We start from the raw sequence: 16,574 nt of genomic DNA on the forward strand, positions 1-16,574 counted from the left end.
AGGGTAGGGAAGGGGGAGGGTAGGGAAGCTGGAGGGTAGGGAAGGTGGAGGGTAGGGAAGCTGGGGGGGAGGGGAGGGGGAGGGGAGGGGAGGGGGTGGGACAGACTGGAATAGAATAGAATAGAATAAACAGAGAAGCAGAGACCTCCGAGCTCAGAGAGGTACCTTATGGGAGTGGCTGAGCTCGGATGCGCCTCTAATCCTACAGCACAGAAGGATTTGAGATCCGAGCCGTAAGGGTCGACGCTGTCGAACCAGAACCAGCACAGGGCTGCTAATGCCAAAAAATGCCTTTAAAACAGGCAAGTAGCCTCAATTAGGAGATAAATGGTCAACAAGGTGACTTAGGCAGTAAATCCCTTTTGCCTTCAATCCAGAAGATTTGACCGAAACAGAAGCAGCTTATACCACCAGGAAGAGCAGACCCCAACCCATATTCACTAGTGAGAGGAGTCCCTGAGCTCGCGCGGCAAGGGCCCTGGGCCCGCAGCACGACACTGCGTGGCTCTCGGGGCAGCGGCTCCAGCAGGGAGTGCAGGAGAAAAGTGATCCTGTGTCTGAGCAAGGCTGGGAGATGCTGGGTTAAACCAAGGGAAACAGGTCTCTCTCCCACAGACTCTGAGCGCCCGTGACATGCTAACACGCACAGTTAACCTACGGGAAGGACAGAGCATGCAAGCGGTCCAAAACCAATTATTCACAGAGCTCATCTTCTGGGAACATTTTCAGAGGCCAGCATTTTATGGCCCCTGTTTAGGGAAACACTCCATCGGGAAGAGGGATCACTGGAGAGCCAGGTGGTTTTGGAACAAAACCACCAAAGTGCAAGCAATTAAACCCAGTTAGGCAAAACCACACTCTACACAGCAGAAGAAATCAAGAGAGGTAAGAGCAGGCCCTAGACGGCCGCCCCCATTTTCCATGGCCCTCCACCATGTGGCCGCGTGGTGTCCCTGCAGGTGGTCGTGAGACACCAAGGCCAAGCCATACCTGCAGAGTCATGGAGAAGAGCTCCTTCCGTTCCTTGCCATGGTCCTGCAGGCGCCGCTGGCGGTGCTGTGACCAGCTGGACTCCCCAGTGGCCAGCCCGCTGAAGAGGCTCTTCCCGTCCTTGGGTGCACATGCTGGCTCCCTACCCTTGGTGCTCTGGAGGACGAGACACCAGGCTGTGAAAAGTCTCTTCCTACCTGGGCCCCGGCCATGACACCTGGGCCAGGAGGGGAGCAGGGGCCAAGGAGTGGACTCTCCCCTTACTCCTGGGTAAGGTTCCTCCCTGGCCATGCTGAGAGGTAGTTAAAATGTTACTATGTCAGCCCATGAGCAAAGTCAAGGGCAAAACATAAGCAGGCTGGACCACCTCCTTTCTGTTCCCCACTCCCCCATCCCGAGAGGACAGGTCCCCAGCACTTCTCCACCCGTCACACCTATCACCTGGAGGTAATACATATATATCTCCTTGATCTAACTGGAACTGTTAACTTTATTTAGCTTAGCACTTACTAAGTGACAATTATGAGGCAGGTCAGGCCCTACGCTGGGTATTACAAAGATTTACAAGCAATTATATGTTTGGGCAATACAGAAAAAAGAATTATGCAAAATAAAATCACCCCTCTGGAGGGAAAAAGGAACACAGTACCCTCTTGTTTTGGGCCAAGTGCATGACTAAACCAGCCACTGTTAACAAATCTTGAGGTATTTGGAAATGATTACTAGGCAACCAGAAAGTCTTAATTGTTGGAAACTCAAGGCCTTTTGAGCAAGATAAATTGGACGAGAGAAACTGGCATCTTCTGGCTCCTTTTCATAGCAAGAGAGATAAAGTCAACCAAGGTTACAGCAAATGAACTCAGTAATTCCCACTCCTATAGAGACTGAAGATTCCTAATCTAGAGCTTTTTAAAAAGGAGCTGCCACCTCATCACCTTTCCAAATTATATGGCTGGTTTCTTTCTTTCCACCCTTATTCCCACAAATTGTGATGGTCACACTCCTACCCCCACAACACACACCTTTTTTTTTTTTTTTTTTTTTTACACTCTTAGCAAAGGGATAGGATGCAAACAGCTGCTCTGGTTTGAGACCAACCTCCTCACAAATCATTGTACACAAGTCCTAAGTAAAGAGAATAAACTCAACCAAAGTCTATTTGTGGGCTTCTAGTTCTTCTACTGGTTATTTTTTATGTTAACACTAAACAACTTAAAATGATTAACATATGTTCCTTGGGACCCCGGAGTCATGTGAACGGTTAAGAAAGAAAATTTTAAAGGCTATTAGTTTACCTGGAGCCTAACTGTGGCTGACCTACACAGGATTGGTTATTTCTGGTTTTCTGACTGAGGCGACCTCCATTGGTATCTACTTGTGCTTGTAACAGATGTTTTCTCTAGAAAGAGTATTTGATTCTCTGAATTCTGACTTATTTTGGGAAAAGTAAAGATCTTAGTTAAGATTTTTTTTAAAAAAAGCTAAGAAGAAAACCAACAACAATAATAACATCAATATATATTACTCATTGAGCATTTACCACATGTAAGGTGCCATGCTAAGAACCTTACAAACATTCCCTTAAAGACGAGGCATTATTTTAACATGGGGAGCAGATGTTTAGAGAGGTTAAGTTACTCATTTAACACAGGGAGAACTTGACAGAACTGGAATTTACATCCAGATCTGACAGTGGCCCCAAACTCTGAGAAACGTGAATAAAGAAAAACTGTGATGGGAGCACATGGAAGAAAGTGACACTGAATAGAAAAGGTAAGAAGAAATGTCATAATCCTGGAGCAAAGTAACAACCAAGATAAGGCCCTTCTCTCAGTGCTTCCAGCCATTCTTGAGAAGTATCCCATGGTCCATGGAACACTGAATAGGTCCCACAGTTTTAGGAAGTGGAAGATGACTCCTGTTACCTTCCCAAAAGTAAGAGGTGGTCCTGAGGTAACCATGGTCCCTCACACGGTCCCGGGGTGGGAAGTGGGGTTGGGGGTGGTTCACTCCCTAGGAGGAGATCCAAGGATGCCAACCTTCATTACACAAATCTGTTAATTCCTCCCTATATCTACTGATCCAGAGGTCAAACTGCTCAGACTAAAGAATTCCACAGGGGAGGCTATAATTATATCAGACAAAATAGACTTTAAGCCAAAGACTGTAATAAGAGACAAAGAAGGCCATTATATAATGATAAAGGGGTCACTCCAACAAAAGGATATAACTTTTGTCGGGCTTCCCTGGTGGCGCAGTGGTTGAGGGTCCGCCTGCTGATGCAGGGGACACAGGTTCGTGCCCCGGTCCGGGAAGATCCCACATGCCGCGGAGCAGCTGGGCCTGTGAGCCATGGCCGCTGAGCCTGCGCGTCCGGAGCCTGTGCTCCGCAACGGGAGAGGCCACAACAGTGAGAGGCCCGCGTACCGCAAAAAAAAAAAAGCATATAACATTTGTAAATATTTATGTACCTGACATCAGATCACCTCAATATATAAAGCAAATATTAACTGACCTGAAGGGAGAAATAGGCAGTAGAAAATAATGGTAGAGAACTTCAATACCCTACTTTCACCAGTGGATAGATCACCCAGACAGAAAATCACTAGGGACACACTGGACTTAAAACTGCACTTTAGCCCAGATGGACTTAATAGACATTTACAGAACATTCCATCCTCAAGCACACATGGAACATTCTCCAGGACAGATCATATGTTAGGCCACAAAACAAGTCTTAATAAATTTAAGGAGACTGAAATCATAGCAAGCATCACAATGGATGAAACTAGAAGTCAATTACAAGAAGAAAACTAAAATATTCTTAAATATGTGGAGACTGAACAACATGCTCCTGAACAACCAATTGGTCAAAAAAGAAATCAAAAGAGAAATCAAAAAATATCTTGAGACAAGTAAAAATGGAAACACAATATACCAAAACTTTTGCAAAAGCACTTCTAAAAGGGAAGTTTGTAATAACGCCTACATTAAGAAGAAAGACCTCAAGTAAACAACCTAACTTTACACCTCAAGGAACTAGGAAAAGAAGAATACATGAAGCCCAAAGTTAGTAGAAGGAAGGAAATAACAATGATCAGAGTAGAAAACAATGAAATAGACTAAAAAGTCAATAGAAATGATCAATGAAACTAAGGGCTGGTTTTCTGAAAGTTAAACAAAATAGACAAAACTTTAGCTTGATTTACCAAGAAAAAAAGAGGACTCAAATAAAATTAGAAATGAAGAATTCCAAAACACGTCTCCAAAAGTTCTAACATTTTCGGGGCTTCCCTGGTGGCGCAGTGGTTGGGAGTCCGCCTGCCGGTGCAGGGGGCACGGGTTTGTGCCCCAGTCCGGGAGGATCCCGCGTGCCGCGGAGTGGCTGGGCCCATGGGCCATGGCCGCTGGGCCTGCGCGTTCGGAGCCTGTGCTCCGCGGCAGGAGAGGCCACAACAGTGAGAGGCCCGCGTGCCGCAAAACAAAACAAAACAAAACAAAAAAAAACACAAAAGCTCTAACATTTTGATAGACAAGGCAAAAGAAGAACTGACAGCAGAGGCCATGTTTTCTGGACTCCAAAGGCGGCTATGGGAACTCCACAGCTAGCTATAAAAACAGTGCTGAGAGGAGGAGGAGTTTCCAGGGTTGACGGCTGTTTTCCAAAATAGTGGGATCCTGGCAAGCAAGGAAGTCTCAAACAGCCTGGCACAACTATGATTCAGGTTTGAAGATTTATCAGCCTGACCAAGAGATCTTTAAACTGGATATCTGAGATGGAAAAGAACCCATTTAATATTGCATGCATTCCCAAAGAAAGTACACAGACCACAGGGGTATCCCACCTTGGAACCAAAGGCTGGGAAGGCTGCAGAGCAGGCACAGGCACTTGGTGGCACACCTGTCTTTCCTTACTCACCTGCTACACCTGATAAGTGGTGTTTTTTCCTCTTCCAACACGTGGTTTTAAGGGTGCTCAATTCAATTGGCCCAAACTGATGGAATAGAGAGGCTTAGGATAGACTTCAAATTCCTCTAGCTGACACAAAAGCCACTTGTAACCCTTGCCCAGCAAATACATTACAACACTAAGAAGAACAAAAGCAATGCTTCCCTGTCAAGTCAAGATGGCAAGGAAGTTGTCCAGTTTATCACTAGGTTGGGGGCTGGACAGTACTCCGAAATGAAAATTCACACAGGCATTAACATGAGGCACTGCAATAAATTAAGAAAAACTGTCTTTACAATGATAGGGTAGTTTATACCAAAAGAGCTATAGACCTAAGTGTGACCTATCAGATCCTGCTGAGAGAGAGCTTCTCCTTAAACCATATCTAAGTTATTTACGAAAGAAGGGTAAACGTCAACAAAAAATCACATGCTAAAAGCTGATGAATGCAGCCATCCACCAAACACCTAAATAAGTAAGTTAAGGTAAACTCGTGTCTAGCTACAAATGCATATAACTTAAGTAAATGTTCACTGTGATACAACCGGTAATTGAAAGTTTTATTTTGTTTTAAGAGCAAACCTCCTAAAAACCTTAACTACTGGATTCAGATAACATTCCAACAGTCCAAATTATATTGTCATATTCTACCATAATCTACCTGTCTCCTACAGTTCAGGAGAGGTATCTTAACCTGTGTTTTATCATTTGACCTTCTTGCTTCTCACTCCAGGGAAGGATCTAAATTCATTTTCGGTGGTCTGAATAGAGCCTACCAGGCAGTCATCCAAATGGAACAGAGAACAATTTCCAGTAATTTAGGCTCACCTGAAGCAAAACAAAGACACCCAGAAGACAGGCCCTAGTAACACAGAAATTACAGAATGAAAGACTGGGAAGAGGGCTCCCTTTTCCCCATCCTGCTAAGATCCATGGAAACAGCCCCAAGGGCAGCATTCTTACTGCTGATGTCACGGGAGCTATCAGGTAGTTTGATACTAATAAGAGTTACAAATACAGAAGTCTGTGGTCACTTTGCTTTCTTTGCATTACAGCCAATTAGAGGTTATCTCTGTAATAACCACAATTCCCCCTCACAGTCCCAAACGGACTGAGTAGTTATGGAAGGAGTGGAATTATAACTGGAGGGGAGGATGGGGTAAAACTGCAGTGGGAGAGCCTGCTGAGGAGATGCCCACAGGGGCTTCTGTCACAGAGATCCCAGAAGAGCTTAGGAATTGTGGTTTTACAGCTACTTCCATGTGTTTCTAAAATTTTGCCTCCAGATTCATAGTGAAAGCACAGAGAGGGTATCGCCATAACTCTACATCTATAATTTTATGAACTTTTCAGTGATAACAACAACAGTTACAGTGACTGATCACAAGTGGGTAAAATGCTGATGTGATTGAAACTTACAATGCTATGTATAAATAATATTTAAAATAGGAAAGCCTATCATTTTATGTATTGCTAATGTTTTTTTATAAATTTATTTTTTATTTATTTATTTTTGGCTGTGTTGGGTCTTCGTTGCTGCGCGCGGGCTTTCTTTAGTTGCGGCGGGCGGGGGCTACTCTTTGTTGCGGTGCATGTGCTTCTCATTGCAGTGGCTTCTCTCGTTGCGGAGTGCAGGCTTCAGTAGTTGTGGCATGCAGGCTCAGTAGCTGTGGCTCGAGAGCTCTAGAGCGCAGGCTCAGTAGTTGTGGTGTACGGGTGTAGCTGCTCCGTGGCATGTGGGATCTTCCTGGACCAGGGCTCGAACCCGTGTCCCCTGCATTGGCAGGCGGATTCTCAACCACTGCGCCACCAGAGAAGTCCCTGTATTGCTAATTTAATAACACAACTCATGTTGTTTTGCTTGCTTATTAAGAGTAAAAAAGAAAGAAGGCGCTCTGGCATGGCAGTAGTGAGGAAAAGACTACAAGCTTAATATGCATTAACGAAGACCGTGGCTGATTAAAAACCCAGTGTCATTTTCTACTGCGTTAAAAGCAGTATAGCAGTAAAATCACAGGAAGTGATCACACAGCTAACTGCATTTGGTATTGGTAAGAGAGCATCTTGAATTGTAAACTCAAATTTGGCCATCGATTGTAGAGAGGAATTTAAAAATTAGAATGTCCCCCCTAGAAGAAGAGAATCAGAATGGTGAGGGGTCTAGAAATCATGCCACATGGGTAAACAGTTGGGCAGAAGGGAAGGAATGAACATAGTACTTAGCCTGGAAAAGACAGGAAGGGTTGTCCTAACCAGAAGCCTTATTCTCATAGCTCGAAGGCAAAGCTAAGATCAGTGAGTAAAAATCATAGAGGTTTCAACTAACAACTTTCAAACAGGCAAACATCCCACATGTACAAGCAGTGACCTCCCCAGCACAGGAGGCAATCAGTCACAGGACGTGCCCTCTCTCAATAGGAGGGTGGGCCAGGTGACCTTCAAGCTTTCTCCAACTCTAAAATTCTATGATTTTTCTTGAACCTCAAATATACTAGTTATCTTTAGAACTGAAACATCACTGCTGAGTCAAATATATCAGTAAAGAAACAAGTGACCCAACCACTGGATTTTTCAGATTGCAGACATTTATCAACTCCATTCAGGAAATGGAAAGAAGGCTGCCTCTGCTCTGTTAACATGGCACACGGTGACCCAAGCTTTGTTTGAATATATTTCAGAGGTAAAGGAAGGCACGTTTTCTGCAAATTACACATTCTTACCTTTGTCTCCTGAACAAGAACCATACAAAAAATTTCCAATCCCATTTCACCCTCACCATAGGACACCTTAGCGCCGGAACACGTAAACATAAGGCCACAGGCTTAAGCCCAAAGACCCCGTCTCCGTATTTTCTTTTAAGTTAATGAAATTGAATTTCATCATTTCATGCACATTTTAAGGGACGTAGCATTCCATACGTCATCTATTACACTTATAAAATCTTGCACAGTGAAAGAGATTTGCAAAGCAAACCGTAAAACTTACTCAACCACATTCTACAAAACTGCAGTTCTAATTTTAAGGTTTGAACTTCAAAAAAAACAGTCGGTAGAATAACCATGACTGATTTTTGATGCCCCAAACCCCCTGGATGCTAAGGTTGCAGTCATTTTGCATTGCTTCCACTTTAGGTCTCAGAACTGACTTAGGTACCCAGGAGGCCAATACCTTCCCAGCTACAACAACTACAACTAAAATGTATCGCGTGCTTATACCCTGCCAGGCACTGCATATACCAAGGGCTCTCATATCAGCTCAAATAACTCTGCCCCTAGGGAGTGAATGCTGTTATCATCATCCCAAGTGAAGTGGGATGAGTTTAAGCAATCTGAGCAAGGATGATAAACAAGGGACAGTTGCCTGACTCCAAAGCCCTTGCTCTTCCTTCCCTGGTGTCCTGCTCAATGTCTGCACTTCAACAACAGTACTAAACCCAAGTGCTGTGCTAAAAGCCCCAACGTCCCAGGGGCAGCCTTGGGGCGGACCCCTTTCTCCCCAAGCGGCCCCACGCTGCTGCATCACTTGCACCTGTCCTCAAGCCAAGGGTGGCAGGAGAGGAAGGCAGAGATGATGACAACCTACTGTATCTGCGACTAATAAAAATATATTAAAAGGGAAACAGTCCCTACCCGAGCAATAAGGCATAACTATGGGTCTGTTGAAGTTTCACTCTGGCCAGCACTTCTGAAAGCAATGAATTCTGACCATCTCTGCTTGGAAAACTCCTCAATTTTGGACATATGCTGGCATAAAAGAAATTCTCTTGCAAGCTTCTATAAAAGTGAAAAAAAGCAAAACTCCTTTGCAGAATCAGGAAATAACAACTTGTAAAAGAAATACTACACTGGATTTAGTAGTAACTTTAATTTAGTCTTTATCAACATGCTACTTTATATCACCAAAAATCTAAAAGTCCAGAATTGCTTGAATTCACACTTGAGTAAACAAATCGCAGTCATAAGCGCTCATGAGTTAGAGGACATTTATGAGAAACGGGAAGGGGCCCTTCTTCCTCTTGTCACCATCCACCCTCCACCTGCAGGTCCTAAGGGAGGGTGGACAAGTCTCCACCTGACGAGTGGGATGTCGGAGGCCTCCTGGCGAGAGTTAGAAAGGCAGGACTTGCACTAACCTGGCCGCCAAAGGACTCCTTCTTGGCCGAGCTCTGAGCCTGAGGGGGGGCCTGGGCAGGCAACAACCTTGAGGGGCTCTTCTTACTCTGAGGCAGCAGCGAGGACAGGAAGCCCACGCGTGGCGACTGGGAGAGGGAAGCGTTCCTCTGGCTGCACACCATGGCTCTGGACAAGCAGACACAGCACAAGGTCGCAGCGCTGGAGGGGGAACCTGGGAGAACCCAGAGCACAGACCTCCCAGGCTATGGACGCTGCCAGTGACCAGGGCCTTGGCCAGGTTCGCACGCCTGGGCCTTAAGGCGGCGTGATGCTTGGTGCTATTCTCGTACGAAGGGAGCCAGCAGCCTAACTGGCACAATGGTGAAGGCTGCGGCTCTTCTTTGAGGGCCGTGGTAAAGCTCAGAGCAGCGCTGTCTAATAGCCACTGGTCACATGTGGCACTGAGCACCTGAAATGTCTTTAGTCCAAATGGAGATTGTGCTGGAGGAGTAAAATCCACACTGGGATTCAAGACTGAGCATGAAAAAGAGTGTTAAATATCTCATGAATACTTTGTTTATATTCATTACATGTTCAAACGATATTTTGGGAAAGTTGGGCTAAATAAAATATATCATTAAAATTAGCTTGTTTTTCCTTTTTTTAATATAGCTACTAAAAATTTTTAAGTTAGATTTTTGGCTTGCACTCTATTTCCATCAGAGGGCGCTAGCTCAGAAACTAGAGCAGTTTCATCTGCTGCAGTACTTGGCCACATGCAGGTTTGGAATCTGACTGCCTGGGTTTGCATCCTGACTCACCAATCGCTAAGTCTGTGACCTGTGGTGCCTAGTCTCTTCAACTGCTATTATTCTCATTGCCTGGGTTTTCGGCTGTAACTAGCTGTTTTTTTAAGGTTGCTCAAATACCTCTCTTCCAACCTGCCTACCTTTCCAAACCCTGAGACAAGAGCATGCTTCTACGGAGAAATGTATCCAACCTGTGGTTGGCAATCGTGTCATCCAAGAGGTGCTCCTTTCAGGGCACAGAAACTTCCCAGGGCTTCACGAAAGCGGCTGTGATTATTAACCCAGGCTGCACACGTCTGGATGTGCAGGCCCCTGGAAGAGCAGGCCTAGAGGCTGGGAGGTAGGCGACAACTAGAGGACCAGGGGACCTTCCTCAGAAAGCTCAGACAAGAACAGTGAGCACCGGGGAGGCTCCTGGCAATTCCACGTCATCGCCGGGAGGAGGGGAGAGCACAGGGGACAGAGGCGCGGAGTGGGCGCAGCACACACTCACAGTTCCGAGTCCCCCAGGCGGTCCATGTTGGAGACATAGGAAGGCAATCTGTGCTGGACTAAGGCCTCTTCCTCTTCTGCCTGTTGCTCCCCTTTCTTCAGTCGGTGGATTTCAGCTTGCAGTGCAAACAGCTGCGTAGAGGTGGGATGAGTAAGATGGGGATCTCACCCAGCCTTCCCTCCCCTGAGGAAGACTAGACTCACGTCACATCCGAAACCCAACCACACTGGCTCAAAGGCCACTCGCCCTCAACCTCGGAGTGCCTCTCTCACTCTCTGCAGACTGGAAAAATGGGTGAGGCTGCTGGTACTTGACTACAGGGAGGTGAGAAAACTAAAAACCGTTAGATATACAAAACCCACTTTTTTTTTTCTTTTTTTTTTCATTTGACTCGCTTCTTCCTGAATTCAGTGAGAAAAATAGTTCCACCCAATCCTGCTTTGCTCTTTGGAATCTACAGAATCAGACTTTGGAACTCAAACGGAAAAAAGAAATTTTAAATGAAGGTCAGCTTTTTGACCTTTTGCCTGAAGAAAATTCTACACACACCCCCAAACCCAAGAATCTTAAACCCCCAAACCTAAACAGCTTATATCCTTCCTTTTTCTAAAAAATCCTCCCTTTTCTGAAGATGTGTCAATCTCAAGGTTAGAGAAATGCTCCTCAGGCAAAATGTAAAGGCAAATATGGGTCCCCTGGAGCTATCATTTTACCAAACTAGAGAAACCTAGTTTAGCTTAGCTGAGAACAATTAAATCATTTCTGGGCTGTAAACAATACAGATGTGGGGACAGGTGGAAAAGGACTAGGGGTGGGAAGCAGACATATGAAAGCAGGTTAGATGTAAGGTGGCATCAATGCATAGTGTTTCTCCTCTTAAAAGTTCACTCCTGTTACTGTGTTGTTCGCACTACGTGGCTTACAACATGAACCTCACCTCTGGTTTTCAAAGACTTGTCACATGGCCCCCAAATCCCCAACACTGCCTTTCTGGTGACTCACTTTCATATGAGATCAGTGCTTCCCTCTACTGCAATCAGCCCGCCACGGCTACTACCTAATATTCCACATGAAAAGCAGAAAGGAGCAAGCATGGTTCGCAACAAACCTTCTGGCGCAGAACTTCATTTTCTTCCTGAACCTGGTTGGTCCGCTGGCACTCTGCATCGAAGTTCAGGATCACGGGAACCGGTGCGCCAAGTTAAAGAATAAACCTGCCTCTTAATCAACTTGACTGTGGTGATTATGTCACGATGTGTACGTACCCCAAACCATCAAGTTTTATACCTTAAATATATACAATTCTTAATTGTCAATTATACTCCAACAAAGCTGGGAAAAATAGCCAATTAAAATATATATTCTAAAATAAAATTCAAATCAAAAAATATATTCTATCACAAACTCTGCAATAAGATAAAACAATTCAATACAAAAAAAAAGAAAGAATAAGCCTGGCTGCAAAACGATTAAAAGCCCTTCCCAAACTCTTGACACCACACCAACACCCTTGAACATGACACAGAGTAGAAACTCTGTGCTGTGGGCTCTTCACAGCTTCATGAATAGTCTCTCCCTTGACACCGGGCCTGGGCTGATTTCATTCAGAGAGACTCACGGACACATGACAACCTGCCTGGCCAGCCCACAGAGAGGACATAAATCCAAACCTGACGCTTTCTCCCAAATGCCAGCAGTAAAGGGCTAGTATCCTGCGGGCTTCACAGCCAGCCTAAGCTTTAGTGACATTGAGCAAAAAGTCAGCCCAGCAGCCAGTGGCTCTGCAGGCACACCGCCTGCTGCTCCACCAGCTGGGCAGAAGGGCTGGCCACTCGCCTTTCCCCTCCGCAGGTTGAGCCTCTCTGGCAGAGGTTCAGACTGAGAAGCAAGCTTTCTGCAGATTGCCACCTTATGAGCACCCACATTCTAGGCCACGGTGTCAGTCTTTCCTGACCACCTCAAACAGCTTCAGTCCAGAGGAGCACAAAGCAGGCAGGGCCTCAGTACCAGGGAAGCAAACTTCCCTAGAGGGCCCACGGGGTCAAGCCGTAACCACCTCTGGGCTGGGCGCCCTGTTAGTTTTGTTTGAAAGCCCTGGGGATGAAGGGAAGCAGCAGGGGGAGAGAAAAGGCCGACCTGGCAAGGACGTAATTCCCACTCACCACAGCACAAAAGGAAACACTCCCTTCCTACCTCCACCAGAAGACGTTCCTCCCAGAGCCAAAAGGAGATGGCGAATGGGCCTCCACACGTCCAGTTTATCAGTGACTCACCAGACAGCCCCATTCAAACCAGACTCCCTTCTCCTCCTGTGGAATTCCTGCTAGAGAGCAAGAGTGAGAGAGGAGGACGTCCTGGGCTTTCCACGACAAAATGGTAAATATGGTCGGCTGTAAATTATTTACATCCTCTCTCTCTTAAATATCCACACCTATATTCTTAAAGCTGCTCTGTCCTCTGACAAGTCAAGGGATCCTAAGGTCATTATAAAGACAGTGACCCAGGCACTAACACAGGGAGGAAGTTCCAGCCCTAGAAGTGTTCTCACCTGCTACCTAATCCCAACAAAGGCAAGTGAATCCTGGGGGGCACAGGGCATGCACAAAGGGTGCTCTCGAGGTTGGCCGGTTTCACTGCAAAGCAGCTCTGCACTGACCCCTGCGTTTGCTGAGAGAGGCCCTATTTGAGGGCTCCTATCCCCCCACTGCTAGTACAGTCCCCACCCACACATGTCCACTATTTGAGGGCTCCTATCCCCCCACTGCTAGTACAGTCCCCACCCACACATGTCCACTATTCAGCAGCAGAGCTGCTGAACAACTGTAATAATGATTACAATTCCAGACCTACGATCTCCGGCCTACTGATCAAAATAACCACAATCTGTCCAGCCCCCTCACGTGACACATGACAGTGATCCTTGGGCATTTTGTAGAAGAAACGACTGCATTAAGAGCAGCGGCCACTGATCACGTTGTCGGTCTGCCTCAGCCTGGGCCCCCAGCCCCAGGGAACTGAGAGGATATGCATGCACTGAAACAGGACGCTCAGGAAGTTGTGCAGGGACACGATGAAGGTGTCGGCCCACTGGCGAGAAAAGTAGGTAGCAAAGATGGGGTTGGTGTCTGGGGATGGCAGGAAGGGCAGGACAAACCAATCCTTCCACTCGGCCTGGTTCTGGAGCTCCGTGGCCTGCTTTGCAAAGAACTCCTGAGCCTTGTCACTTCTGTTTGTCTGCCAAGACACAGAGGAGGTAGCAAGGAAGGGGAAGAGACAGAATTCCAGAGATAAGATTCTTCACAACCACACAGCAGACAGCCTCTGAATATCAGCCTGCTGGGTAAGTGGCCAAACATGATCTATAAACTCTATAAAATCAAAAGAATCATCACACTCAAGTTCCCTGTAACTTCAAAGAAGCTGGTTTAAACTAAAGTCCTGAGGGACCTCCCTGGCCGTCCAGTGGTTAAGACTTCGCCTTCCAATGCAGGGGGTGTGGGTCCCATCCCTGGTTGGGGAGCAAAGATCCCACATGCCTTGGGACCAAAAAACCAAAACATAAAACAGAAGCAATATTGTAACAAACTCAATGAAGAATTTTTAAATGGTGCACATCAAAAAAATCTTCAGGGCTTCCCTGGTGGCGCAGTGGTTGAGAGTCCGCCTGCCGATGCAGGGGACACGGGTTTGTGTCCCGGTCTGGGAAGATCCCATATGCCGCGGGAGCGGCTGGGCCCGTGAGCCATGGCCGCCGAGCCTGCGCGTCCGGAGCTTGTGCTCCGCAACAGGAGAGGCCACAACAGTGAGAGGCCCGCGTACCGCAAAAAAAAAAAATCTTCAAAAAGTTAATAAGTAAAATAAAATAAAGTCCTGATGATAAATACCATCCTAAAAATTAATTCCTAGTTGATTTTCAAATAATCTAAGTGATTTACTCCCCCAGGTCAGCCATAATCTTTATTACTCAAACTTTAACCCAGCTATTTATATTCTTCAAAACACCACCCAGGCTTACATGCTTAAAACAAGAGGGGAAATAGGAATGAGGAAGACAAGTCCAATCATCTACAGATGAGAAGGAGAAAAAAAGTAGGAAAACAGTCAAAAATAATTTGCACTGTGACTGTTTCACCCTCTCCCAGGAGTAACAGAGAGAGCTGTCCCTAGGCGTTAAAAGAAAATCTATTTCTGGATCAAAGAACTCTCTCCACCAAGAAATCCCTAAACCAAAAGCACCTGGATTGTGTAGACGAGATAAAAGCGGAACAGGCTAGTTTTCAGCTTGTTGATGGTGGGTCTATACATATCCTCCAAGCGGCTGAAGAGCCGACGTTCCAGGTAGTTCCAATAATCCCGAAGGGCAGCCAAGTCATACACCTGCATTAACTGCTGCAGCTGGTCCACAATCTTGTCCACCTGATGAGAGAAAGATGAGATGGAGAAGGCATTGAAGGACGGAAGGGAATTCTCCCCTCGTTCCACAGAGTTAATACAGCTTTTTCCTCTTGCTGTGGCTTCTGGATGTTAAATTTTTTTTTTCTTTAAGTTAGCAATCTATAAAACTTTCAAAACACAGTAACGTAATAGCTTTTAGGTTTTTTCCTGATGTAGGTATGTGTTTTGACCCTCTACCAAGCATGGAAATTGCAGGTGTAAAAGCACCCTGGCTCAGGAAGAAGGAGATCTGGGTCCAGGGCCTGGATCTGCCTCTGACTTACTCAGCCACCTTGGCAATGTCACTTCAACTCTCTGGTCTCAGTTACCTAAGATTTCAAAAAGCAAAAAAGACAGAGTGAGACAATCTCCATGCCCCTCCTCCTAACTCCTCCATTCCAGGATTCCAAGGCTCATGGTGAGATGTACTGTCTCCTTCAAGTCCTCAAAGCACTACCAAAGTCCTGGCAGCTGCTCAGAGTGTCAGCCAAAGGAGTCACCTCCTTGTGAGGAGCAATCATACCAGAGTACACAAGAAGGAAAGGCTTTTGAATATTGACACCATTCCAACACACCCATTTTATAGATCAGGAACACTGAGGCTCAGACAGCTGAAATGATTTGCTTTTGCCACCACCAAGTAGCCACTAACTTCGGCAAGACAAGAACCCAGGTCTCCTAACTCCCCTCCAGTGTTCTTGCTGCTAGCTCACTGCCTCTCTCAATTCACCTGCCAACACCAACTGAAGCCAGCAAATATACACACAAATCACACACATATAAATTCCAAGAACTTCTCAACAGAAAATCATGTCTGAGTAGGGGAAGTATGTTTTCAAATGCACAAGGTCTTCCTCAATCGTGAAGCAAAACTGCCAATGAGTCACTGATAAAGCCGTTTCAAACAGATACTTGAACCCAGCTAACATGCTGGGCTGCAGACCCCTTTGTTCCCAATGCCACTGGAAGCCAACTTCAGAATACTTCTGCTGCCAAAACCCCAAACATCTACCCCACGTTAGCTCCTAAAACCTCATCGCCATCCTGACCAATGACTGGTCAGCACCTGCTGAGAGGCTGGGGGTGGAGAAGGGAGCCCCGGACCAGGAGTCAGGGCACCTGGGCTCCAGCCTCGGCGATGCTCCTAACTCGCTGGGTAACTTCAGGCAAGTCACGTCCTCTCTCAGGGCCTCAGTTCCGCATCTGTCAAGCGAATGTCGGACGCGCTGATGTCGACGGTCACCCTGGCGCGGTGACAGCGCCGCTCCCGCCCCGGAAGGCAGTGCTGGGGGAGAGCCAGCTCCGGGCTCCCTCGGGGCCGCCTCTGCCCGCGCCGCGCCCGCCGGCCCCTCACCCGGAACCCCTTCTCCTTGTCCGCCTTGATCTCGGCGTCCAGCTGCCTTAGCGTATGCGTGAAGCCGCGGAAGAGCAGGTACTCGCGGACCAGCTCGTCTGTGCGCTCCACTGCCTCCGCCATCTCTGCGCCAGTGCCGTGAGGGACCGCGGCAGACCTGGGAGGGAGGGGCGGGGCCTAGACAGCGGGGGGCGGGGCCTACACGTCACGCCGCGGCCGGCCTACCAGCACGCACGCACCGCTCGCCGCGCGTCTGTGGCCTCGCCCCGGCCCCGCCCCGCGACACCATCACCCAGCTCCAAGAGCGAATGAAAGAAGCACTGCCCGCTGGGGTTTTCTGGCAGCGCTGGCAGCGGCTTTGTCATCTGAGTTATTGAAAGTGGCGGCCGCCGTCCAAGTCAAGTAGGGCTGGACCTTGGAGATTATCCCAGAT

General features: G+C 46.9%; 1 protein-coding gene across 1 annotated transcript in view; it reads right to left on the reverse strand.

Annotated features, from left to right (window-relative positions):
* The window catches only part of WDR91 (WD repeat domain 91), a 28,161-nt gene extending 11,897 nt beyond the window's left edge, over window positions 1-16,264 (reverse strand). Inside the window, exons 1-7 of the mRNA XM_007466577.1 lie at window positions 16,142-16,264; window positions 14,590-14,769; window positions 13,380-13,587; window positions 11,462-11,544; window positions 10,354-10,484; window positions 9,072-9,237; window positions 991-1,146 (exon numbers count right to left, since the gene is read on the reverse strand). Of these exons, the coding sequence (XP_007466639.1) occupies window positions 991-1,146; window positions 9,072-9,237; window positions 10,354-10,484; window positions 11,462-11,544; window positions 13,380-13,587; window positions 14,590-14,769; window positions 16,142-16,264 (1,047 nt within the window). The remainder of the gene's footprint in view (window positions 1-990; window positions 1,147-9,071; window positions 9,238-10,353; window positions 10,485-11,461; window positions 11,545-13,379; window positions 13,588-14,589; window positions 14,770-16,141) is intronic.
* Window positions 16,265-16,574: the final 310 nt, after the last annotated feature.

The sequence above is a fragment of the Lipotes vexillifer genome, unplaced genomic scaffold, assembly GCF_000442215.2.
Source record: "Lipotes vexillifer unplaced genomic scaffold, Lipotes_vexillifer_v1.1 scaffold71, whole genome shotgun sequence".
NCBI classification, from domain to species: Eukaryota; Metazoa; Chordata; class Mammalia; order Artiodactyla; family Lipotidae; genus Lipotes; species Lipotes vexillifer.